This window comes from Nymphaea colorata, chromosome 9 (genome assembly GCF_008831285.2).
Source record: "Nymphaea colorata isolate Beijing-Zhang1983 chromosome 9, ASM883128v2, whole genome shotgun sequence".
Classification (NCBI taxonomy): Eukaryota; Viridiplantae; Streptophyta; class Magnoliopsida; order Nymphaeales; family Nymphaeaceae; genus Nymphaea; species Nymphaea colorata.
This window is the reverse complement of record NC_045146.1, coordinates 3,545,083-3,571,212: the sequence shown is the minus strand read 5'-3', so window position 1 is coordinate 3,571,212 and position 26,130 is coordinate 3,545,083. Positions and strand designations below refer to the sequence as shown.

Sequence of the window (26,130 nt, the reverse complement as noted above, 5' to 3'; positions counted from 1 at the left end):
AAAGTCAACCCAACTTAAGTTTTTTCAAGAGAATAAAAAAAAATTAAATTTTATTTTTAATGCTACAAGATTTTTCTTGTGTCCATCACACTTGCGCTGATAGGAAATAAAACCTTATTTTACTACCTCCAGAAAGCCAAACCCTGCCTTTCGAAGCTACGGCTTTGTAAAACAAGAAAAAAAGGTTTTTTTCATTCACCTTGTACTTTAGAGCGTTGTACTTTTATCGTGAAGTCCCCTTCCCCCCATCTCTGGCTCCGGTTTCCTCTCTCTGTCGTTCTGTCTGTGTCTCTCTCTCTTTCTGCATATGACCCACATTCGAAGATGTGATTCTGCAGCTCCTTCAACGTTCACCTTTGGTTCATATTCTCTTCCATTGGCGAGACCGTGTTTTCTTCTGTTGTTTCATTCCCAACAAGACTCTTTCATGGATCCATTCCGGGAGAAAGCGGCAGATAAATGACAGTGCCGCCTCCATGGAAGAGTTGGAAACACTGAAAACAGATACAATCTGATAGCAAACAGATAAGAGAGGCATGACCCAGCGGCAAACTAGCACCTCAGGTTGCAAAAATATGTTTCTTTCCTTGAAATGGATGACTGTTGCATGTAGTTTGCATTAGGCCTTTCATTGTTTCTTAATATTATGAGCTATTTTGGGCTTTATCCTGAAATTCATTGTTGAACTTTTAGGTCTTAACAGAAGAGCATCTGTCTCCACAATGTACATTAACTAACCTCTCATTCAAATGTCCGCGTCTTCAACCACAATGAAATGCTACAACAAGAGGCATAAGCGACCCAAGACGCGTTCTAGTGGCGGCAGGCCACCCAAGTCTCTAAACAGGCCCAGCCATGAGACGCCGACCGTCGTCATAGGTGATGATGAGCAGTTGCAGGAACAGCCACAAAAACCTAAAACAGGAGCCTCTGTTTTCTGGACTAAATGTGATGACTGCAATGTTGCTTACCTCTACAACAGGACAATGTTAGGAGAAAGAATCCACTGCCGCCATTGCCTTAAGAGTTTCATTGCTGTTGAGGCCACTTCCCTCAGTCCTCACATTGATAAATACATAAGATTGGGAAGCGCAACATCCCCGCACCACGGAATCGTGACAGGAATTGATTCAGCTTCCTCCCCGCATCAGCAACGCGACAAACAGGATCAGAATTGTAGTACTCATTCTATGGCATTTGTCAAATTTGAGTCTGTGAACCGGGAGAGGAAGAAAGCATGCAATGAAAGAGAACAAGAGAACATGAACGAAAAAGATACGGTTGTAGCAGGAGCAGAGTCGCCCAGTACATCTGTCCCAGTGACAACAAATTCATTGGCGGATTCTGACTTCTCAGGCGATAATAGTTTGTTTAGGCAAGGAATTTGGCTGCTGATAAGAGGCTTCAAGGACAAGCTCCAGTCTGCTGATGTGAAACAGCTTGATGATCTCTTGCTCTGTGGAGGAATGATACTAAGAACCATATCTGACCTTGGTCTTCCTGATCCTGGAATCGGTGTTTTGCTTGAGAATTTGAAGCTGCAGGCCGCTGAAATAATAAAACATTGTTCAGATATTTCATGTCTTAAAGAAGTGCATGTGTCATGTGCTGACAAAGTAAACAGGAGTTGCTTGCAATTATCTGACATGCAAGTCTCAATGGCATCCCTCGGTGAGCAAGTGGTTGGTCTCACTGAGTCAATAAGCAGAACACGGAAATCTTGGTTTGAACTAATAGCAAAAGAGGAGGCTATACGGAAAACGAGAATTAAAGTGGACGGGGACTTGGCTTGCAAGGAGAAGCAGTTATTGGCTTGTCAAAAATCAATTGCGGAGGCAACAGATGCTTGGAAAGAAATGGAGGAGAGACACAGCAAGACGAAGGAACTGATGGCAAAGGCGCAGAAGGACCTGCAAAGTGCTATTGAAATGTTGACAGAGAGTGAAGCAAAATGGAAGCGCCTCTGTGAGGAAGCAGTCAAGGAGGAGGCTTTGCTTGTTTAAATTTGAGTTGGTTGGCAATGGAGTTTCCCTGGTTCTTTACTTTTTCCTGATCTTTTTGCCTTTACAATGATTTCTGCTGTCTGTTGGACATTTCTTTTCTTCCTTTTTTTTTTGTGATGATAAAAGTCTAGATTGTCAATTGATGTGCATGACTAGGATATGTGATATTCAACCTGAAAGCTTACAATGGTAGCCCTGTGACAATTCATTTATAATGCTTCTGTAAGATTCAGTCTTTTGGCTACCTCATTTCTTTCCTGCTTCATTCTTTAGTTCAATATTGACATAGTGAATTAGTTAGGAATGCAGAATTCGCTGTTGAACTACTGGTGTTTTTGCATAGATGGTGACACAACTGTTGTCTAGTTCTTTGTGATTCATACCTGTACTTAGGTTGTGAGGAAGAGTGAAGCTGAAAGCTGTCATGCTGTGGTGTATGTAATGAAGGAAAAATGGAAGTTTTTTTCTCAAGAAAGAAGAATCAAGACTTGAAGATTTATCTGTATATTGAGGTACCTCAGTATTCTCTAGGTTGTTCTTAGCAAGCAGGGTTGTCACTATGAACTCCCATATGTTTTAGCACTTCAAATATTTTCTTTGGTGAAGTCCAGCAAGAAGATTTTCTTTACCTAGCGGACAATGATTGTGACGCCACACACAAATTTTGATACTGGCATTCCTCTATGATACAATCCTTTCAACGAGCCAAAGAAATTGTTTCTTGAAAAGTACGATGTGAAACTTGCAACATAGAATAGAAGATTAACAAAGTATTGGGGCCATAGTATATCTAAAGAACCCTCTCAGATTTTGCTTGTTTTGAGAATATTGATTTTCTCTTTTTTTATAAAGAACGAACCCTCTCAGACCAATACCATGTAGTTGCTTGTGAGATGTAAACCACATGGCAACCCCTGACCATCATGTCTTAGAGGACAGCACTATATGAAAACTCAGAGTGCAGAGTGACAGGGTTGGAACTTAATTCCAGTTGTTCCTTTGAGCATCCTTTGTAACTCTGCCATGCCACCACGTCTCTCTCCATCTTTTGGTGTCATTATACTTAGAGGAGCTTGATTATGAAGAATACCACTTTCTTGCAAATTATGAGCCTGTATTATGATGCAAACAACGGACATGCAGTTGATGTTTTTTCGGTTCTGCACATGCAAACGTTTATCATTGTGTGTCCGTGTAACATAGTGAATTTGGATTGCCCATGCCCATCTGATTGCAGTACATGTTTTTTCGGTTCTGCACATGCAAACGTTTATCATTGTGTCTGTATAACATAGTGAATTTGGATTGCCCATGCCCATCTGATTAATACTAAATTACGTGCTGTTTCCTTTATTGAGTCGGACTCCAAAATAAGTGGGTTGCTTAACAAACATTGGACCTTCAAAGTCAGCAACTAGGGTGGCAGATGTAAGGGGTGTCAATTGGTCAAGCCCCTTCTAAAACTTGGGCTCCAAACTGGGTCCGGCTTCCACATATTTATATGTACAGGATACCTTGACCTAGATCCCATCAGATTTTCACATGAAAAATCACAACCAGGTCCAGTCAAAAGCATACAAGTCTCACTAATTCATCACTGTAAATAAAGTTGTCTTTTTAGATTGAAATACTGCAGATCTCAATTGGTGGCATTCAATAGAAAAATTTTGAAACCATGCGCGATCTGCTTATGAATCATTTAGACAGGCTTGACCTACATAATAAACTCCACATCTTTTTTTTTTTTGGTTTCAGTTCCTGTTTATATCAGATTCACAACAGGTGGAAAGGTCGTTCTTCCAATCCATTGACACCACTAGGCTGGTTGAAATCAAGCCAGGTTATGTTTTGCTTGGGGGGTCCATTAGAAGTTAGAACTTTAGCACCATTCTACCTCCAAAGCAAGGTTAGGAAATCACATGAAAGTTAACATGATTCTTAAGCTAGCAACTTTATATTGTACTTTATCCAATAAAGAGAAGCGGTTCCATGAAGGTATTTATCCTAAAAATGATGAATTATCATGAGTATGTTCGGACATATGACAATGATTATGAAATATGAAGTACAAAGCATATATTTTACTCTAAAAGCATGCAAGTATAGAACTTATAACTCATTTGAACTCCAAAATTGATGAATGGACGTAACATTGATACTTACATACATCTCCTGTGCAGGCGGACGACCAGGTTGATGGCCTTTTGCAAACAAAACGGCCCACAAAAATTCATTTTCCAGCATGCAGCCCATTTACTGATTTACGGGTACTTGTTTTTTTGCTAAAAAACACATCCAATAAAAATATTCATTTAGATAGAAAGGTTTTCTTCTTTTGTAATCTCTCTCATAAGTTCAGAATTTCTAGGACCAGGAATCCCTTGGCAAAAAAATCATCACTTGTTTTTAACAGTTTTCAATGACTCTGATATTAGCTTGTCGAGCCAATTCTTGTAGGTAAAATGAAGTCTTTGCTTCGTCAATTTGTTGAAATAGATGGTTATGTTAACGATAAGGTTGAAAGACAACCATTTCAGGGAGATTCAAGGAAAGAATCCCAGCAAGATTAATCAAAATTAATGATAAAGGAAAATAAAATCTTTCCACAAAGTCAGATTTAGTTTCTTATATTTGTAGTTGCCAAGATTATGAGAACTTCACCTATTTAAGTTCTTTCTATACTTTGTGTAACCAAGGCTCATGATAGTCTTTTATGATAAGGACCCATGTTTAATGAAAATAAGTTTTTCATTGTTTGTTCTTATTTGTTCTACTTCTTTTATAGCCTGCAGACAACCAAATTGTTATGCTCTATTTTAGTCTTATTTCATTTTTGCATTCCTTACTTTTGAGTTTATTAGAGTTTAGTACGTTTATTAGTTTGGATCGGGACCTTAGTGAGGACCTAGACCCGCTTTCCTTAAGATGTAAGCTTTTATTGGGTGTGTCTAACCCTAATGAAATTACGTTGGATTGTTCTCTCTTTTTCTCTCTCTCTCTCTCTCGTCTCCCTTTCCTTCTTGCCGCCAGTCCTTGATAGCCGTAGAGGCTATCAACTGATATCAAAGCCATGACAAATCCCACTGCTGCCGACGTGGCTCTCGCTGCCATTGAAGCCCATCGTGACGAAATAAACTATCATTGAAGTCAACCGACGCCTCCAAACGATCAAGCGATCACACGCCGACATCGAGGCCTGATTGCATAGTGCCATCCAAGCCGCTGTCGATTCCGGCCTCCATGACGCCTTCCAACCACACCGCAGCCCTGTCGGTCCCCCTGCGTTGTTGCCGCTGCCATTGTCTCTCCTAACTGTTGGCGATTTGCTTCTTGGTATGCCCAGGGTGGTCCACAGCACACCATCAGGCGCAGGTGCACACGTTCACCCACGAACCAGCAACATGATGGGAGCCGTTCTGCCCACCCTACAACCGCCTGCCAATCGTGGGTTTGGCGTCTCCTTCGACGCTACCCAGGCTGGTCCCGGACCAACTTTTGGTGGCGGTTTTCCTGTCAAACATGCATTTGGCGCCCACTGGGGGCAGTTCAGCCTCGCCGCCGCCTACTTTCCCATAGGGTGGGGGGGGGGAAGCAAACCCATGGAAGCCGATCAAGATGGATTTTCCCCGTTTCAATTGAGATGACCTACCAAGTTGGATCTTCAATGTTGAACTGTTCTTTGAGTGCCAAGGAATTTTGGAGACAATGAAGGTTAGACATGCTGCCATGAATTTTGACAGACCCGCCATTCAGGGGTTTCAGTGGTTGGTTTTGCAGCATGGTCGACCCGACTGGCAGCAACTAGTGACCGCCATGACAGTTCGATTTAGACCCTCAATATATGTGGACTATAATGCAGAACTCTCTAAGATATGCCAGAGAGGAAGTGTGGTAGAGTATCAAGAACAGTTTGAACAAACTAGCAACATGGTTCGAGGCTGGCCCATGGAAGCACTCATAGGAGCATTCGTGAGTGGCCTAAAGGACGAGTTGAGGATCAAAGTGCAAGCGCTGCGACCCACTACACTACATGCATGCTTTGTCGCGGCTCATATGACTAAAAAAAGCACCAGCGCTTCTCCCAATTCAACAGGCCATCCAATGTTTTTGTGCACAACCCCAAAGTATTCGATGGAACAAGAAAAAGCGATAAGCAAGGCATTGACCACAGCCGGTCCCAACCAGCCAATCATGCGTCGCCTCGCACCCGAACAGATTGGAGAAAAACGATGCCAAGGAATCTACTTCCATTGTGACCAACCGTGGACAGGGCTTCATGCAAGCGCCTTCACATGTACTTAGTGGAGGAAGAAGAAGAAGAAGTGGCACCAATCGAGGAGAACACCACCGGGGCAGCAGGGGAATCTTCGGCCATGAATATGACAGTGGGGTGCCTGCCAGAAATATCTCTGCATGCACTTGCCGGGAATGAGGTGCCTCAACTGATGAGAGTGGAGGGAAAGCTCAGAGGCCGAACCGTGAGTGTGCTAGTCGATACAGGCTCTATTCACAACTTTATTAGTGAGAAATTGGCAAAGGCATTGGGTTGCAAGATTGATACACAACCGGTGTTTGATGTGGTGGTAGGAGATGGCAACACTCTGAAATTCAAAGGGCGCTGCAACGAAGAAAAGTTGGAAATTCAAGGCCATTGTTTTGCTGTGCAGGTGTATACGTTGGCCATGGTGGGCGCCGACCTCGTGTTGGGCGTGCATTGGTTACTAGGGTTCGATGAAGTGATGTGGGATTTTGTGGGCATGCGCATGCACTTTACACAAAATGGAGACCGCCGACTCACGTTATCAGCGAGAAAGCGACCCGCAGCTATAGAAGCTTCTAACTACAAAATATTTAGAGGAGCAGCAGCAAGTTTGGTTTTACTCATGAGTAAGACAGGGCCAACCACAACAACCATAGATGGAGTACGTCTATCCTCTCCTCTTGATGATTTTTTTTTATGTGTTTGCAGTTCCTAAAGGACTACCACCGCCGCGCTCAAGTGACCACAGGATCGATCTTCAACCTAGGGCGGTGGCCATCAAACTATGGCCCTATCGGTATAACCCGTTTCAACAGGAAGTACTCACACGACTTGTACAAGAGATGCTAGCTCAAGGCGTCATCCAGCCTAGTCGGAGCCCGTTTGCTTCACCAGCATTACTGGTACTAAAGAAAGATGGAAGTTGGCGTTGGCATTTTTACGTCGACTATCGAGCCCTCAATGCCATCACGATCAAGGATCGATAACCTATCCCTATGGTGGTGGATCTCCTGGATGAGTTGCAAGGTGGTTCCTTCTTTTCCAAGGTCGACTTGCCAGCTGGCTACCATCAGATCAAAGTGCTTGAGGCTGATGTGCCTAAGCCTGCCTTTCTCACCCCCGATGGCCATTATGAGTTTTGTGTTATGCCTTCTGGACTTACCAACGTGCCGACAACGTTTCAGTCTCTCATGAATGACGTGTTTCGGTCTGATTTGCACAGTTCATGTAATGCTCGTTGGTTCGACGGGTCGGGTCGAGCTAGGGTCCAGACCCGGAACCGACCCCCACTCGCGTAAGGGCCCGACGCGAGGCCCTTCTCCCTCGCCTTTCTCTTCCTTCTTCGTTGTCTCCGGTGGTCTCCTGTGGCAGTGCAGAGGGAGGAGAGTGACGGTCGGGTGGTGGTGGCTGGAACGGCGACGGCGACGGCGACGGAGGTGGCAGCGGCGACGGCGGCGGCGGCTGCTGGGTAAACCCTCTCTCTCTCGTGCGATTTTTCTTGCTCTGCCACTCATGCCCTTTTTTCTGTTTTGCTCTCTGCCGCACGTCCCCTCTTCTTCTCTCTCGCCATTTTCTTTCCCCTCTTTCCGCTGGTTCTCTACCGCTCGACCCTCTTCTCACTCACCCGCACTCCCCCGCCTGCTCTTTCTCTCTCTTCTCACCCCACGGCTGTTTTCCCCCTTGACCGAACCCTTCCTCTCTCTGTCTCTCCTCTCTGTCAGCGTCCCTTTTCTTTGTTTATTTCAGTTTTTTTTCCCCAACTACTACCGTGGGTCTTTCCTAGCAACAGAGTTGTGTTAAACTTTTTGGGCGTTTGGGGTTGGTTTGCAGTTTTGGGGACGTTTTTCCCCTCTTACCTGCTAGTAGGGTGTGTAGTGAGCAGCGACAGCAAGCAATCTCGAGCATTGGCACTTGATCGGACGTGTGAAGTGGTTGCTAGAAGGGTTGTAGCAGTTTGGACGCTTGTTTGGGGTGAGCAATACCTAATCAAGCTCAAAATGATGAGTATTTATCTTTTAGAGCATGTATAATTATGGTTCGAGCATGCTAGAGCTTAGAATTGATGATTTTGGGACACATGTTAGTAATTTTGTTTTTGGGGGAAACTTAGGATTTGCGTTGGAAAGTGATGATTCACGTACTTAATGATCGTTTTAGCATGATGGATTAAGTTTCGAAGCTTTAAGGAAACATGGTAGAGATTGTGAGGTTGTGGGAAAGTTTTGGAACCGTCTTAGGGAGTGTAGCGCAGACTTCGGTGAACGGGTGTATCATGAAGTTAATTAGAGATATATGCGTTTTGGGATGTGACTTGAGGTTGATGTCTTACTTAAAGAACGTTATTGATGAAGGATTTAGTGACGGTTTGATTGATGGTTGAAGGCCTTGATAATTCAAGGCAACGTCAAGACGTAAAGGAGGAGGCCTTGTGGAGAGCCTGTTGGTCGACACTACCTGTCGATGCCCTCTTGAGGCGCTGACACGTGCCTCAAGGATTTTATTTTTGTATCTGTTCATTTCTGGTTGATTGGTGTAGGAATCTAGTAGAAACCTTATTCTTGTTTATGTTTGCAGGTGCACCGGGCTCATCCCGTCGACCTTGAGTTCGAAGCTTGAGGCATTTTGAAGAATTTGGTGAGCGCGCCACAGGTATGGCAACTTTCCAGGCAAATTCCTGCCTGGGGCAATTGTGTGATTGGGTGCTCCTAGGATCAAGGGATCCTAGGATTGTGATGTTAATTGATTGACGGTTTTGTGATTGAGTATGTGTATGTTGCTTACATAATATGAATGGGTTAGAAAGATTATTAGTCATTCGATTTAAAAATGTTACGCATTGGCATGTGCATGCTAGAATTGATATCTGTTTAGGACAGATGAGGTGGGGTATCGAGTCGAGTGTCTCCTCGACCCCAATTGTGCATTAGAAAACATCATAGAATGATAACTGCATAGGACAGCTACGAGCCAACCGCAGATCGAGACTACTCTCTGTGGATTGGCTATGTTTTTCAAAGAGGTGATTGACATGACTGATGTGATGATTGATATAAATGTGTATGTTGTTGCATATGCATTGCCATGGGCAATGATGCAAATGGATGTTTGGAGGGTAGTTGTACCCGTATGGTATGACGGCTAGCAATGACTGTTACTGTATGTATAGACCTCATGTGGAGGTAATCGGAGGTGTAGGTGCACTCGGGAAGTGTACTAACCTCGTGTGTTAGCCAGTCTTCTTGTGAATGTGTAACTGTAATGATAAGAATGAATAACTAAGAGATGAGAGGCCAATGGGATGTGGCTATGTGTTTGGGAGACGTTCCCCTTGATTGCCACTGGTCTCGCCTGTCAGAGCGCAGGCGGTGCAAGGCCCCAGGGTTCTGTTGTGTGTTGTGCTTGGAGCGTTGGGCTCCTGCCTTCCCAACCTGGGTGTCCTAGGGAAGGCTGAGTATCTCACCTTGGACGTCACACATCCAGGGATGAGTGCTCTACCGCTGCAGCGGGTGAAATGGATCCATACTGTTATGGGCCACCACGGGGGTTGTCTCTCGGCTGTAGGCCGCCCGCGGTGTGCACGTGCCTGTGTTGCACCCACAGGAACTATTAATGCACTAAAGTTAATGAAAATGCAAAGTGTTTGACAGAATGCATGTGACTGACGTATATGTGATTGATATGAATGCAAGTGTTATGTTTAAGCATGCTTCGCATGTGACTGATGTTGTGTTAGTGTGGCCATCAAGTGGCTTTTACGTGTCGCACTCAGACGTGACATGACGATAGATGGGTTGATATTTGTCCCTTTATTTGAGCCTTACTTGAGAGGGTTTGGCATTTTTCTGGCTTGTTGCCATACTGCGAAGGCTGAGCCTTCAGTTGTTTTCTTTTTCAGGTTTTGGCGGACCCGGGGCAACAGGTTGAGCGGATGGCTTCACTCACGTCCTACTGGGGTGGTTTCGGGATTGTCGTTTGTAGTGCCGGCGCGTCATGTTTTGGTTTTATTGATGTCTTCTTTTTGTTAGGCATCAATGTTATTGATTTTGGGGCATTTTGGTCATGCACATAGATGTGAATTTGTATGAAACAAAATGGTTATATTAATGAAAGTTCGCCCCATTGTTTTGAATTGCTTGGCTCATCGTCAATTTGAATTGTTTGGTAGTCACATCTCGATGCTTTATGTTTTGAGAAAAAAAAAATGTTTGAGTGTCAAAAAGGTCGGGGTGTGACAGTTCATCCTTATCTTCTTTGATGACATTTTGGTATTTAGCGCAAATGAGGAAGCACATTTTAGCATTTGCACGTTGTCCTATCCCTTATGCGGCAGCACGTACTGCGCGCCAAACTATCAAAGTGTACATTCGGCATGTCTCACGTCACGTACCTGGGCCATGTAATCAGTCGCAGTAGTGTCCAAATGAAGGTGGATAAGGTACTAGCTGTAAAAGAATGGCTAGCACCCCGCACAGTCAAGCAGCTTTGTGGTTTTCTTGGATTGGCAACGATTTGTCTGCAATTTTGGCACCATAGCTGTCCCATTGACAAAGAGGAGTGGTTCCAGTGGACTCCCCAAGCAAAAAAGGCATTTGCGGCATTAATGCAAGCGGTCATGTCGGTGCCAGTACAAGCAATGCCCAACTTCGATATTCCCTTTGAAGTTGAAGCCAACGCCTCCGACATAGGCATCAGGACAATTTTGAGTCAAAACCAACACCCACTTGCATTCTTCGGTTGCGCAATGGGCTCGACCTTCCATAGTAAGTCGGCTTATGTTCGCGAACTGACTGCTATTGTGCTAGCAGTGTTGCATTGGAGACACTACCAATTGGGACGAAAATTCATAGTACCTACATATCATCATAGCCTTCGCTATTGTATGCAACAGTCGACCCTACTCCTTGAGGTCCAGAAATGGGTATTAAAACTTAGTGGCCTTGACTTCAAGGTCAAACATCGAAAGGAAAGAGATAACCTCGCGGCAGATGGACTCTCCAAGCGAGGGGGGAATCCTCTAGTCAGTTCTTGGCTGCGACTTCTATACAGTGTTAGATTTGGGATTAGATAGCCAGGCACACAGTACAACAGCTTCGGTTCAGCGCATTCGCGCCACCATGCAGGAGGATCCTACGCGTAAGTATGGGTACATATGGAATCCCCCCTATCTCTACTTCTGGGATCACATTTATCTACCCACTGACACAGATTTGCCAGGCGTCTTGATAACGCATTTCCATGATTCTAAAGATGCTGGTCACGAGGGAGTGGAAGGGACGTATCGCCGACTGTGGACCGCGTTCTTTTGGCCAAGCATGAAACGACATATTCGTGACTATATCAAGGGGTATGATGTTTGTCAGCGTAATAAGTACAAAACACATAAACCAGCCGGATTATTGCAGCCATTACCCATTTCTGAGCAGATTTGGGAAGATATTTCGATGGACTTCATCGAAGGCTTACCCAGGTCGCGCGGCAAATCAGTAAACTTAGTGGTGGTAGATCGACTTTCCAAGTATGCACACTTCGTCGCGCTGGGTCACCCTTTCACGGCCAAGACTGTCGCCCATGCCTTCCAAGAACATGTGGGGAAGCTTCTTGGTATGCCTCAATCCATTATCAGTGACCGAGACTGGATGTTTCTTAGTGTGTTCTGGAGAGAGTATTTCCACTTGCAGGTTACTAATCTAAAGATGAGTACAGCTTACCACCCGCAGACGGATGGCCAAACTGAGATAATAAATCGCTGTGTAGAAACCTACCTCTGATGTTTCGCAGGGCAGCACCCCAAGGAGTGGGCAACCTATTTAACTTGGGCGGAATTGGCATACAACACCGGTTGGTGCACTTCCACAAACATCACCCTTTTTGAGGCCGTGTATGGGCGACCACCTCCGTACGGTTCACCGCTATTTGCTGGGCACTGCAGGTGATGACATGGTCGACACTCAGTTATGCTGCCGAGATGTTATTTTGAAGGACCTCAAAGACCATCTAGCGACTGTCAGAAATCGCATGGTCTTACAATACAACCACCGGCATCGGGACGTGACCTACCAAGAGGGCGATTGGGTATTCCTGAAAAGACCACCGCAGCGCACGGTGCAATTCAAGGGAGTTGGACAGCAGTTACTCTCTCGTTATGTGGGACCCTATAAGATCAGCCGCCGGATAAGTAAACTCACTTACGAGCTCCTTCTTCCAGCCGGTAGTTCAATAGATCTGGTATTCCACGTCTCTAAATTGAAGCCCTGCACCATGGTTCCCACCAGCAACGATATCCAATTTGCTCCCATCTTGGAAGAACCTCCTGCCCTTTCATCTCGAGATGCATTGGCATAAAGAAAGTTAAGATAGATGACAAGTGGCGTCACCAATGGCTAATTTGAATGGTTGTCCAATGAAAATGCACCGTCTCGTTTTCCTTTATTGAGACCTTGAGGACAAGGTGTTTTTTGGAAGGGGGAGTAATGTTATGCTCTGATTTAGTTTTATTTGAGCTTTGCTTTCCTTATCTTTGGGTTTATTAAAGTTTACTAAGTTTATCAGTTTGGATCGGGACCTTAGTGAGGATCGAGACCCACTTTGCTTAAGATGTAATCTTTTATTGGGCGTGTCTAACCCTAATGAAATTACGTTGGATTGTTTTCTCTTTTAATCTCTCTCTCTCCTTGCCGCCAGTCCTTGATAGCCCTAGAGGCAACCATAAATACATCGTTGCCTTCTTCACCAAAGCAAGGACTCGATCCTGTGAACAAAATCTTGAAGAATCAAACTTGGGATTTTTGAATCGCTGCCAAATTTGGGTTTGCCAAATCACTGTCCAACAGATGACATGATTACTTTTTACAAAGTTCTGTAGCAAACTTGGACTTTTAGATCCATGTCAGTTTGAGGGAGGATGTTAACGATAAGGTTGTGTTCTAGAGAGATTCAAGGAAAGAATCCTAGTAAGATCAATCAAAATTAATGATAAAAGAAAATAAAATCTTTCCACAAAATCAGATTTAGTTCTTCAAGTTTATCGTTGCCAAGATTATGGCAACTTCACCTATTTAAGTTTTTTCTATGCTTTGTGTAACAATCAAGGCTTGTGATAGCTTTCCATGGTAAAAAACAAAATAAGTTTTTCATTGTTTGTTCTTATTTGTTATGTTTCTTTTTTATATTTTCTACTTAGCTTTTGAGAATTCACAAAGGTCATGCTCATATGTACTTGGGTTTGGCCCCCGTTATTCTGTTGCTCCAATCAACTTTGCTCCATGGACAGCAAGACCGGCTGCATGGCTAATCCGGGTGGCGTGCCTCCTCCGCGGCAGCCCGGGGCCTGATTGTTGTGGGAACACATGTGTTAACCTGCTGAATGATGGAGAGAACTGTGGCCTGGGGGCCTGATTGTTGTGGGAACACATGTGTTAACCTGCTGAATGATGGAGAGATCTGTGGCCAGTGTAGACACAGGTGCAGGGATCCTCAGTCATGCTGTGGAGGTGAGTGTGTTGATCTCTGTCGCAACTGGAAGTATTGTGGGATATGCTATTATAACAAATGCAACAAACGGGATTCCTGCCCGAATGGCATGTGCAACTATGCCTAGCTGCACCTTGGCGTTTGGCTCAACTCCTTGTTTTATTTTCTCTTTCTAAACCTTTTTTTTCCGCTTTATTATGTTACGGTTCTTGGATTTTCTGCTTTTGCATGTTGGCTGAAGACAATGCACGTACCCACAAAAATGCTGTCGTGAGTGGTGGTGCCACTTAATGTTTCTTTATTTTCACATTAATATATTTAAATATTTGCCTTCGGCTCCGACATTGAGCTGTTGACTAAATCTTTCTAGACTTTTGTGTGATATCGTCCTTAGAATTGTTGCATAAAACAACTATTTAATCACGAGTTATCAAGAGCACAATTGAAATGCTTTGGAAGGGATCGTTGAGAGAAGGAGTTTGATAACTACGGTCGTTCGAACGGTTCATTAATGTTCATGACCGATCCTCATGACCAAAAAAACATAAAAAAATAAATTGAAAAAGGAGACGGTAAATGGAAAAGTTTAATTTCTATCTTAATCAAGCTGTTGAGTATCATTTCTTATTGGAAATTTACTCTAGTTGACAAGGGCAGAGTCCAAATTTTTTGACTAAGGAGTACCAGTAATAAATTTTAAATTTTTAAGAAGCATGAATATTTAAACTAAAAAAATGAGCCTATCAATATAAAAAACAGATATTTTGTGGATTTGTGTAACACCTCATAAATTTAGTCTCGTATGGAAGATTATGAAAGATCTTCATAAAGGGAGACCATTAAAGAAATGTTTGTCTGATTCTTAGTCTTTTTCTAGTTAGGGTTGAAACTATTAGCAGACGGGTTGTGATCTATTGAACTAAGACCCCGAGCTCATGAGTGGGTCCCATCAGGCGGCTCCCCCTGTTTCCCTGTGGGACCAAAAAACATGATAGTTCTGCTCTGGTAACAGCACACTTATCCTGCACTTTAGATGATTATACACAAAGAACCACTATAGCCACATGTGACTTTTCAAGCATGCTCACTTACCTCACCCCATTTCCCCTTGCTTCATAGGCCATGGGGGTCTAACATCACTTTTGTTTCTTAGGGGAGTAAATATGGATTCTAGTCTGTTTCCCTTTCCTCCTCCTAGAGGCTCGTTCATTTTATCTTTGGAGAACTATTGCTATGCCTTTGTTACAGAGAGGATGGAATTAAGAGCTATGACAGAAGCCACCTGGAGCTCCTGGTTTAATGCAGAGCGGCAGTTCATTCCTTAGGAGATGAGGGACTTGTACATGGTGCTGACGTTCTTGCGAGATTATTGGACAATTACTTTATATTGTCCTAATAGGGTGTAAACTGTAGAGGCACTTGTGGCTTCCCTAGCTCTAGATATTAGCAATGCCTTCCAAAAACTAGGAATATAAAATAAATAAATAAATAAGTGTATATATATATATATAATTTTTTAAATAGTTATTTAACTATTTAGTAGCCTTACTTAAGTATAAACTTTTTGTATTAAAGCTAGTTTAGTCAAGCATGCATTTAAAACAATTAGTTTTGGCCCAACCAGCATCTACATGGGTGTGACAGATGTTTAGGAGCATCCATGTGACGGAAGCTGCTGGCTATTCTGCTATCGAATTTCACCATCGGTGAAAATTTACAAACATTCCAAATATATATATATATATATATATATATATATATATATATATATTTATTTATTTATTTATTTATTTAACATCCTCACTGCGTCTACATCTAAATTGTTTTGAAAAATTACACTCTCACGAGGGACACATCACAGGTAATCCACAGGCAGCTCAAAGCCTAGAAAAAGTTATATTGCCTAATATATATTTGGAGCTGTAAAAGGATCATCATGATAAATCCTAATCTTTATCATTACACCTGGCATCGGGCAGGGTACTAAATTGGTACTTGTTATCCCGGCTCGAAAAAACAGACCCGATTGGGGCCCGATAACAAATGTTTTTTTATTTTATTAAAAATATACATTTTACTATTAAAAATATATTTTATATTCATAAAAATATTTTATATGTTAAAAATTATTTTTTCTTGCGATCGGACCGGCTTGGGCCCGAGCTCGGGCTCAAGTTTCGAATATCGAGTCGGCACTATACCTAGGTCTATAGCAGAAGAAGAAGAGCAGCCCAAGCACAAATACAATTCTAGTAGTGTATTTCATAACAAGGTTCTAATAAAGATAAATACCTAGTGAACTTAGATGGTTGAGAACTACTAAAGACAAGTACCTAGTTAACTTAAATGGTTGAAAACTACGAGAGTTTTCACCACTTGTTTATGGGATCGATGCGATGTGTTGGGAATGCTATCTATAAAGCTATGTCACATGAGTGTGGGGTGTGGATGTGGATGCGGGTGTGGATGTGGATGCAGTAATTTTTAAAATAATTTACTTTATATATATATCATTTGTCATATAGTTATTTAACTATTTAGTAGTCTTATTTACATATAAACTTTTTGCATTAGAACTAATTTACTCAAGTGAACATTTAAAGTAATTAGTTTTGTCTCTATTGAACTGACCGTATCGGACGTGCTCCAACAAAGAAGCACCAGTACCATACCACCGTCGACGCGGGTGTGACATAAGTGCGGCAGGTGTTTAGGAATATAAAAAGCTTGCTAAGAAATATAAACCATGGTAGCATAAAAAATATGTTTAAAAAGAATTTGTTTAAAATTCTTTTATACTTAAAAAATATAAACAGAATAAAACTGTAAAAGTCCCGTGTTTTGAAAAATACAAAACAAAAAAAAATCCCAAAAAAGGAAAAACATTTTTTTTTGCACTTTTGTAGTTTTCCATGTTTTCTATTACTCCATTTTTATTTTTGCATTTTTTTGCGTTTTATTTGTAGGATTTTTCATTTTAATTTTTTTTTACACAAACATTGGTAAGCTGCCAATTCTCCCTACAGGAAATAATGTTTATATTAAAAATTCATAACAGACGGCAACAGCCTTAAGACTACAAGTTATCTATCACAAACATAGGTTAATGACTCATAGGAAATGTCAAAAGCTAGAATAAAGAGAATGACAGTGAACATAATTTAGTCATCAATTGTGAAACATTAGCATGGAGCGTTTGCAGGGTGGAAACTTTCTTTTCCTTATGTCATTCCGAGAGGTGGCAAGGTAGTCCAGTTTATCTAAGGACTAATGTTCGAATCTTGTAACGGTCACTGTTACGTCTCAGTGCGTTTTATTTCTGAACCGTAAAAAGTTTCGAAACATGTTCTATGAACACAAGGATGCGGGCACAGAGGAAAGTCAGTGGCCTCTTTTAAGGGTGATAGAATGAACCACTTACACTTAAAAAAATATATATACATATATACTAGGAACTTCACATCATAGTCACAAACATCGTTAATGCATTTTAAATGAAGACAATTTTTTTTCATATTTTACGATAAAGCTGAAAATTTCTGCAATTTTTTTAGAAAGGAAAAAAATCATAAAAAATTGGAAAAAGTAAAATAAATGAAAAACTGACAAGAAACATACAAAAGAATTAGATAAAATGATAAAAATAAATGTTTAGTAATGAGTTTAGAGTAAAAATAATGAAAAAATGTGAAAAAACCATTTTAGATTAAAAACAAAAAAGAAAAAGTCACATTTTTTTTGTTTTCACCATACGTTATTATCAAGTTTTATTTAAAAAAAACACACATATTTTCTGTTACTACGCTACAAATGCAAGACCAAAATGGGTGTTCAATGAGTAACATCATATCATATGATATGAAGCAGGTCATAGAACATGAAAATTTTGAAATTCGTTATCCAAATAAAGAACTCATGCGCAAAATCTGCCTGGCACGAAAATCACCTCCAACGTTGAGCGACTTGTCGCCTCAAATGGAAGATGTAACTGCTAGCAACAGCGCGTGCTCCACAGCAGATGTTGCCAATACCAAAATAGGGAGCAGTGTAATTGTCCTAATTCTCAGTATAAATTGCTGTTCAATCCAATATTTGGGGACATTCATATAAAAAAGCGTAGCAAGCAAAAATAACTAAATTATTGTTACTAAAGAATAAAAAAAATACTTGCAGAAACAAATCATTCTAAGATCGAACTGTTCAATGTTTACTTATAGGAAACCACTTTCAATGTAAAACTCTCAAAACTATACTCTTATACATTCAAGTTCTAGCTTGCTTTGGAGGTTCCATGGACCTATGGTATATCATTCAGCTTGAGTGTTGTGCTTGCCACTATTTGTAGCCTAAAGAAATAATACACCAGAGGATAATCACATGATTCAAACCTCATACCCCTAAAGTGTGAGCTGTTTTACTCAGTGTTGTACGTATCGTATGGTACGAGGCCATATCATATGATACGTAACATCGTGTTTCAAAAATGCGATACGATGCACACCTGTATCATAAACAGGTGGTGTATTCGTACCTGTATCGCATGTATCTTAATACAAGCACTGTATTGCATGATACAGTTATGATACGTTACAATATAGTTACGATACGTTGATTTTTTATGATTTTTGGGATTTTTTTATTATTTTTTATTATTATTTTTAAATATGATATAGTTACCATATCTTAAAGCCAGACCAATATGAGGTTTTATCACAAGTTGCACCAAACATATAGTTCAACAATGTCATATTTAGGATATCTACATGTTCATTGACCTAACTTAGTCAAGGAATGTTTGCATTGATTCCTGACACTTTCAATTAGCGGTTCCACCAACAGAAACAGCAAATGAGAACCTTTTTGCTATGCGGGTACACATGCCCATATGACTTAAATTAAATTAACTATGACGAGCAAAGTCGCATACTTCTTTGATGAGCAGTAGACAACAATGTAGGTCGACAGGGGCAGGTCTCTCATACAGAAGGAAAGCGTCAGTTCACAATCCTAACTGAACCAGAGAATGTATCGTCCTCCATTCTTTGATCGTGAAGAGACGATGTATATACCTCTCTTAAAAGTTTGCGTTCAATTATTGTGTGAACTGTTCCCTTGTGCCCCTACGAATTCTCTTCCCATTCATAAGGCAACTATTTGTCTTCACATAAGGGACATTTAATGTTTGGATCTAGATCCATTATGGCTGGATTCAAACCTTTGAGATCCAATATTCTTCCACTCACACATTATGGAAAGGAAGACTGCGACACTTGTCAAGTGTTTTGGGTATGCATTCTCATCTAACATACGATGAGATGAGGTCGCACCACCTGCGAGCAATGACAAAAATTGACCAACTAGGGTTAGTGTGACATAGTGACCCAACATTGCAAGAAAAAGAATTTTGTGCAGTGAATTGTGTAGAAACTCATGCAAGTGCAGCTTAATCTAGTGTGCCCTCTTGGAGGATAGCTTTTAAAACCATAGAACTCTCAGACCAACTTCATATCTCTTTTGAGTTTTTATTTTTATTATTTTATATCTTTTAGGGCGTGTTTGGCGGAAGTGGGATCCTCATCCTATTCCGGCTCCATAATGTATGAGCCGCCCTCGACCTAGGCATTGGGTTGGCTCGGCCTGGCCCGGTTAAAATAAAAAAAATTAAAGTAAAATAAAAATATTTGAATATAATATATATTTTTAATAATAAAATATATATCATTATTAAATAAAAGTAATATAAAAAATTAATCAGATACCATCAGGCCGACCCAGGTTGATTTTTTTGAACTCAGGCTGATTTTTTCAGAGTCGAGTACCGGGTTCTCGATGTTCATGCTTAATTTTTTTGAGCTGATTTTTTCAGGGCCGAGTACCAGGTTCTGGTTGGTTGGGGAGGCCCGATGTCCATGCTTAATCTGCCCAATGAAGATCCCAAATGTATCAGAAGTACAATCTTAGGGCCATCGCCGCCCCCGGATGCCACTGGGGACGGCGATGGGGAAGGCAAAGTAAAAAAAAAAAGAAAAAAAAGGGCGGCGGTTGCTACCCTTGACCTTAAAACAGTTGTCTGAACGGCAAATTTTTTTACCCAACGCTATCATAAACAGCGGGGGGGCCGCCAATGCCGTGAAAGGGAGGCGACAGCCTCCCCCATGTCCGGCAGCTTTTTGGTATTGTTCCTAAAAGCTATTGCATGAAGTATGAGGGATAGTCACCCCAGTCATTCCTATATGCAAATTAAAATATAATTTCAAATTTAACTTTTAGGAGTACATATAAAAAACAAATCACAATATATATATCATTAGAAACAGTTGCAACTGGCCCTAAAAGTAATTAAAAAGCCACCTTTAAAAATACATTAAAATGGCCGTTTGACCGTTCCTAATTAATTTTAGAAGCGGTCACCTTAGGTTTCTGGCCGTTCCTAAAAATTAGTGTTCCTAAAATCCCAGCGACGGGTGCCCTTAGATAGCCTATGAGTAAACACACAAAAACTGGGTCATTGGAGGGCAAACAGCAGCACACGAGTGACATTGTGTGGCCACAAATTTAGGGGGCACATCTGGTTACAATGTCCAAGACAAGGGACTTGTAAGAAATTTGTCATCGTTAAAAACGTGAGCACAACTTGTTCTTATGCTCTTTTTGTTGATGTGGGAACCATTGTAGTACTTTTTTTTTTAGTATTTTGTAATAGCAACCATGATATGAGGGATATTTTGGTCATTTACTGTAATAGCTCTAATGACACGAAGGCGAATTTATTTAATGGTGGTGAGGAGAGTGTCTTTGAGACACTTTGAAATATCAAAGGAAAAATAAAAATTCCAAAAAGCAGGCCTTTTTTTTATGTGCTTATTAATTTGTTAAGTGTGTGTGTAAAAACATTGCTAAAGAGGTGTACCTCGAAAATATTCATAGATATATAAGGCTATACATGAACTATAGGTCGAGTTTGAGCTCAGCCAACTCAAGCTTGACTTGAGTCATATTTTGCTCGGCTCGAAGTGGGCTCGAGCTGGAGTCAAGCTGTACAAGTTCAACTCAAGACTGGCTTGGACATAGTATTTTCCTCAATAGTGCATGCATATTGTGAGAGAGCAATGAAAATTTCCCATTTAATAAGGAATGAAGACGGGAGACATAGAGAACTTCAAACATGCATTAAGGGAAACATCCTATTTACAATATTACAAAATCTGAAAAGAAATAACCACAGTTTTCAACATTGGTCATAAAGAGGGATGGAAGAAATGAACCTCACATTCATGGCCACAAAATACAGATTTTGGCGAACCGATGGGAGAGCCCAGAAAATTAAGTGGCATCAATGTTTGTGGAGACTTAAGAAAGAGATAGAGGGAAGAGGGAGTTTGTTCCACCCAATTACTTGTGGCGGCCGCCGAGTGATTCGAGTGAACTGTTGTTGATAGGGGGCTCATTGGGGCTCTGGTCCCCCTTCAATTTTTTTTTTTAATTTATATGTAAATTTTAGAAAATTTCATTTACCGTATATAAAATTTTTGAAAAATGACATTTCAACCTGTGTCAAAATTTGAAAACTCAAAAATTTCTAGCTTCGCCGTGGCTCGATCACCGGAAAAATCTAGAGCGGGCAGGAAAATGTCTTTTGTGATCTACCGGGAAAAGGTTCACAAGTCCGAGTGAAGGTGGTCTATCGCCGGGAAACGGTCGTTCAAAGGCAAAAAGAAAAGAAAAAGAAGGCAAATCGTTGACCTCTACATAATGCAAACCTTTTATTCTAAAGCCCTCACAAGGAATTTGGCATCGATCCAACTTTAAGAACAACCGCTACTTTTCACTTCATCCTGTCTTTTTCAAGAATCTGATTCTTTGTCCCTCTAAAAGGCCAAGGTGCTATTGTTGTTGTGAGTCTGTAGTCACAGAAAAGGCGTCTTTTTTAGACAAAACATGATAATAACGTTAAAAATGATGAAAACAAAAAAAAAACGTAAATATTTTTTTCACATTTTTTCATTATTTTTACTTTAAAGTCATTACTAAAAATTATTTTTATCATTTTATCTAATTATGTTTCTTGTCAGTTTTTCATTTATTTTACCTTTTTCTAATTTTTTTAGGATTTTTTTCTTTTTAAAAAAAATGCGGAACTTTTCCTATGTTTTTCAGCTTTATCGTAAAATAGTTGAAAAAAAAAAACTATCGTCATTTAAAATGTACTAACGAAGTGTGGGTAGTGGTTAGCTTGGGCGTGTTTGGTGGCTGAGATAAGTTTTACTCAAAGCGAGTAAGAAAGTACGTGAAATGCATTCATCTTCTTGAATTGCAAGTTTGTCAATGCATGATTAGTTTGTGAAACGTTGCATACAGTGGTGGAGGCAGACATATTTGGCTAAAAAGCTACTTAATTAATTACTATATATTTGAGGGGCATTTTATGTATGAATACATGAAAAATTGGGGTCAACCAATATATAAATACGAAATGATTTTATTGGAAAACTGCCCATATGTTAAATCTCCATGTTACAAAAGCTGGTGTAAAAATGTCAAATCCTTTAGGCTTCAAGCACCTTTTGTTGCAGTGCCATATGTTAAAGCCAAATCTGCTACCGGTTGGAAAGACTGCTATCGGTTGCTTGTCATAACATATTAACTGGCAGTAGCAGAGCTACCATGGGGTTGGTGTTGCCCACCTTAGCTTGTGTAATCTTTTATAAAATTTTTATTTATCCTGTGTTAAGAATGATCAGCTAAAATTTTCTGTCTCCGCCACTGTTAACTGATAATATCAGTTGGATTTAGCCTTCCTAACTCCATGAATTGGTTATATCAGCTCAAAGTTTAGAAGCTTCTTGATGCTGCGCAACTCTCCTCAACCCTCCCCCTCAAGTTGGTATTTCAATTTCTAATATTTCCAACTTATCAACTTTGCCATAAGTTGTCTCTACTAATGCATTAGTAATTGCTTATTGCTTTTCATTCAAGTTGTTTAAATTGTGCAATTCACTTCTATGTGCTTAGTGTTTTCATGAAATATAAGGTTAGCATTGATATATATAACTGTCCTGTTGTTGCATGTCAATTTCATTGGTTCATCCAATGTAATACCAATGGCATTTAACACATACTTCACCTACTTTGATATACACTAGGGCCATGGAGTGGTTGCTTTTGCAGTCACCTTGCAACCACACTCAGGGGCAGAGACAAGCTAGGGCCCGCTTGGGCCATGGCCCCACTGCAATTTTTTTTTATAAAAAAAAATATATGTAAATTTTAGAAAATTTTTCATTTGCTTTATATAAAATTTTTTGAAAAATGATATTTCGGGCCCAGTCAAAATTTAAAAACTTTAATCCGCCTTCCTCATGAAAATTTTTTTGCTCTGCCCCTAACCATACTGTAGTTTTTACTTTTCCATGTGACTAGATTATTACAAATGAAGGCACAATAACCAGCAATAGATCTTTTGTCATTTGGGTCTCTTCCTGTGCAGCACAAAAAGAGAGTCACAATCCCGTTTCCCCGAGGAGCCTTTCCGCTATCCAAACTGAGAAAATATAGTTTTGTGCAACTAACACAACTCAATATCTATTGGTACTGTTCACAAAATTGAGATCATCTTGGAGATTTATCAACTTGTTAAAAAATGAGGGGAACTTCAGGTTAAGTTCCATTCATTTGCCTAATTTTAGATATTGGGCACAGCGGCTGCTACCTTCCATGGCAACATCCAGTGGACTCTAGAATTAATTCAACCTCAAACAGAGGGATCATATGATATTTGGGGTGCTGAAGTATTTGTGATCCTTGTTAGAGTGTGGAGTCTCATCTATACATAATAAACTTTCCTTATTTCTACAAAAATTTTGTAAAGGCATTTGTGATTTCAAATTTTTATGGTTTTGACTTGATCCTTATTTTCTCTTGTCTTCTTGATCTTTCTGAAATTAACTTTGCCTTGGAACCACATAAAAAATCCTTATGTCTTCTTCTTCTTCCCCTTCTTCATTTCTTCAATTGGTGCCGTAAGTGTGTGTGTGAGAGAGAGAGAGAGACCTCGTTCTTAACAACCTTGGGGTGGTTGATGGTTCTTGAGATTTTGAACATGGGAGATTTAAAAAACCCATTTTGTGATATTTTATGAGAGAGAGAGACTTAAGGATGTCAAGAGATTGAGATTGAAACGGACATATGCTTAATATATCTATTTTTTTTTTCAGATATTCACATATTTATGTTTAAATATGAATTCAAATACAAATAAAGAAAGTTATATACCTGAATCCGAAGTTCAATTTCACAATCTGAATATGATATTTACATCTGTATGCAAATTTCAATTTTGAATTGAATATGGCCAATTTGCAAAATGTAAGAGTATTGAATATAGGATATATATTTAAAACCAAATCTGATTCAAATCAAGATCCAATCATATATTTATATATATCTGATCAGATGTCATTTCTTAAACTTAAATCTAACTTGATTTCTTAATAGAATGTAATTTTTTTTTGTTCCATATCCGACTATTTAGGAATAGTTTTGGTAGGTTTTTGGATCCAAATTGAAATATTTGTCTCTATGTATCTAACTGAGGTGGTTGTATGTTTCTTGATTATCAACATTCTTATGGCTGCTGATGTTGCCGTATGACTAAATATTAAAAAAAATAGGGCTAAATGTAGCATAGTATGTCGTTAAAAGCACCGTCAACAGTCACTATACTATGAACTATTGTTAGTGCTTTTATTATATGACACTTTTAACCAGTTTTTAAATATCTGATCACCCCCCAATATTCTTTGATTTCAATTCATTTGTAACATAGTTTAATAAAGTTCAGCCACATGCATAATTGGGCCTTTAGAGGGTATATGATGAACAAAAAAATTGTATTCTTGTAAAACCTGTTCCTAAAATACATTATTTGAAAACAACATGTTCTTCTTCCGGAAAATATAATGTGATTACGGCTGTGATTTCAACATTTAACAAACAACAACTAGCTATAATCATGTTTCTTGGAACATGACATTTTTGAAATGTGTGTCATAAGTACATTTATTTCAAGAACACAGTGTTATTAGAATTTAAAATATCCTCCAAAAAAGAAATAGCAGAAATAGAATTTTTAAATGCAATAATGCCTTGAGAAAATTTCCAAGAGAAATGCCTAAAGCGTTCTGGCAATCAAGCATACATCTTCATTTTCCACACTTATCTAGTTTAGACGCAAAAAAATCTCAGAAATTATGACATGGTTAAAAATAATGCACCAACTGTAATGGCTATAGTTTTATGGGTGATGGTGAATATTGGGAAAACTTACCGGAGAGTATTTGGATATTTTAACGCGTTAACTCAACAAGGTCTAATGTTAACAAAGGTTACAATAACCAGTTTTTCTAGTAACAAATCAAAAAAGTTGGGAATATCTTCAAGAACATGAATGCTATATATATATATATATATATATATATATATATATATATATATATATATATATATATATATATATATATATATATATATATATATATATGAAGGTCATATCTTCACAAATATGTTTCCTGTGTACCCGTTTCACTGCTTTAAACGGTCTTTTAACAAATATAACTGTATAGAGAGATATTGTGTATGAAAATATATAACTTAAAAATAAGTCTTAAAAGTTTAACGTCTGGATCTAGATTGGATTTTATATTGCATGTCAAGTTTCAAAACCTTATAAAATCTAATTTATCAATCTGATTTGCGTGATTCTTTTTTGAGTTTTGGAATTCTAACATTTTACATCGAATTGTATGGTCGAATCTATAGAAAACCACGGGCATAAAGTTCCAGGAAGTATAATATATATATATATATAGCAACCACACTTCCATATATACTAAACTTCATGAGAGTTATTCCAAAGATATTAAATGGTGGAAATTGCAAATATATATGTCAAGTTTTTTTTTTTTTTTTTTTCAAGAGTTAGAAATGCTCCTCTAAAGATATGGGATTTCATTTAAGGAAACTCATTTATCTCCCCATTTTTTCTCTCTTTTCTACTTTGAAGAGTATTTTGGACTATTGAAAAAATAGCTGTTTTTCATCTTCGCAACTTAATATTTACCATTTGATCTCATCGGAATTGATGACCCATATGATTCTTGTTAAAGTACGGTATTATAATAATAAAAACAAACACTGAATTACACCCCGACCACATGATCCACTTCCAATCCCAAGGACAAAATCAGATGAATCGAACCTGTCACCCCTAATTGACTCCACCTTAACTCAGGCCTACTCGCTTGATTCAACTGCAATGATTTACACTATGGTTATTTGAATACTCGAACGAGTCGATGAGTCAACTCGTTAACCCAGTGACCCAATCATCTGCGATCA

At 39.6% G+C, this 26,130-nt stretch overlaps 3 protein-coding genes across 6 annotated transcripts; all 3 read left to right on the top strand.

Moving 5' to 3' along the window:
- Window positions 1–183: 183 nt before the first annotated feature.
- LOC116260085 (uncharacterized) lies at window positions 184–10,378 on the top strand. Of its 4 annotated transcripts, XR_007574349.1 has the most exons (5): window positions 184–564; window positions 694–2,034; window positions 4,184–4,270; window positions 8,839–8,913; window positions 10,160–10,378. XR_007574349.1 is itself a non-coding variant. In XM_031638170.2 (3 exons), the coding sequence occupies exon 2, from the start codon at window positions 750–752 to the stop codon at window positions 2,001–2,003; it is 1,254 nt and encodes a 417-aa protein (XP_031494030.1). In that variant the 5' UTR covers window positions 184–564; window positions 694–749; the 3' UTR covers window positions 2,004–2,034; window positions 4,184–5,574. The 4 variants fall into 4 exon arrangements, 2 of the variants coding, with proteins under 2 accessions (XP_031494030.1, XP_049935726.1); XR_007574350.1 differs by lacking the exons at window positions 8,839–8,913; window positions 10,160–10,378 and adding an exon at window positions 5,034–5,561; XM_031638170.2 differs by lacking the exons at window positions 8,839–8,913; window positions 10,160–10,378 and having other exon boundaries at window positions 4,184–5,574.
- On the top strand, window positions 5,608–8,049 carry LOC116261101 (uncharacterized). The gene is made up of 2 exons (XM_031639714.2): window positions 5,608–6,890; window positions 6,973–8,049. Exons 1-2 carry the CDS (start codon window positions 6,296–6,298, stop codon window positions 7,248–7,250), a joined length of 873 nt encoding a protein of 290 aa, XP_031495574.1. The 5' UTR covers window positions 5,608–6,295; the 3' UTR covers window positions 7,251–8,049.
- A 255-nt stretch (window positions 10,379–10,633) lies between the features above and the next one.
- LOC116260216 (uncharacterized) lies at window positions 10,634–12,032 on the top strand. The gene is made up of 2 exons (XM_031638376.1): window positions 10,634–11,141; window positions 11,311–12,032. Exons 1-2 carry the CDS (start codon window positions 10,634–10,636, stop codon window positions 12,030–12,032), a joined length of 1,230 nt encoding a protein of 409 aa, XP_031494236.1.
- Window positions 12,033–26,130: the final 14,098 nt, after the last annotated feature.

Coding starts and splice junctions, on each gene's coding strand:
- LOC116260085 (XM_031638170.2), top strand. CDS start 750: ATGTCCGCGTCTTCAACCACAATGAAATGCTACAACAAGAGGCATAAG.
- LOC116261101 (XM_031639714.2), top strand. CDS start 6,296: ATGTACTTAGTGGAGGAAGAAGAAGAAGAAGTGGCACCAATCGAGGAG. Junction 6,891..6,972: donor AAGTTTGGTTTTACTCATGA/GTAAGACAGGGC, acceptor ATGTGTTTGCAG/TTCCTAAAGGACTACCACCG.
- LOC116260216 (XM_031638376.1), top strand. CDS start 10,634: ATGTCTCACGTCACGTACCTGGGCCATGTAATCAGTCGCAGTAGTGTC. Junction 11,142..11,310: donor TCATCATAGCCTTCGCTATT/GTATGCAACAGT, acceptor ACTTCTATACAG/TGTTAGATTTGGGATTAGAT.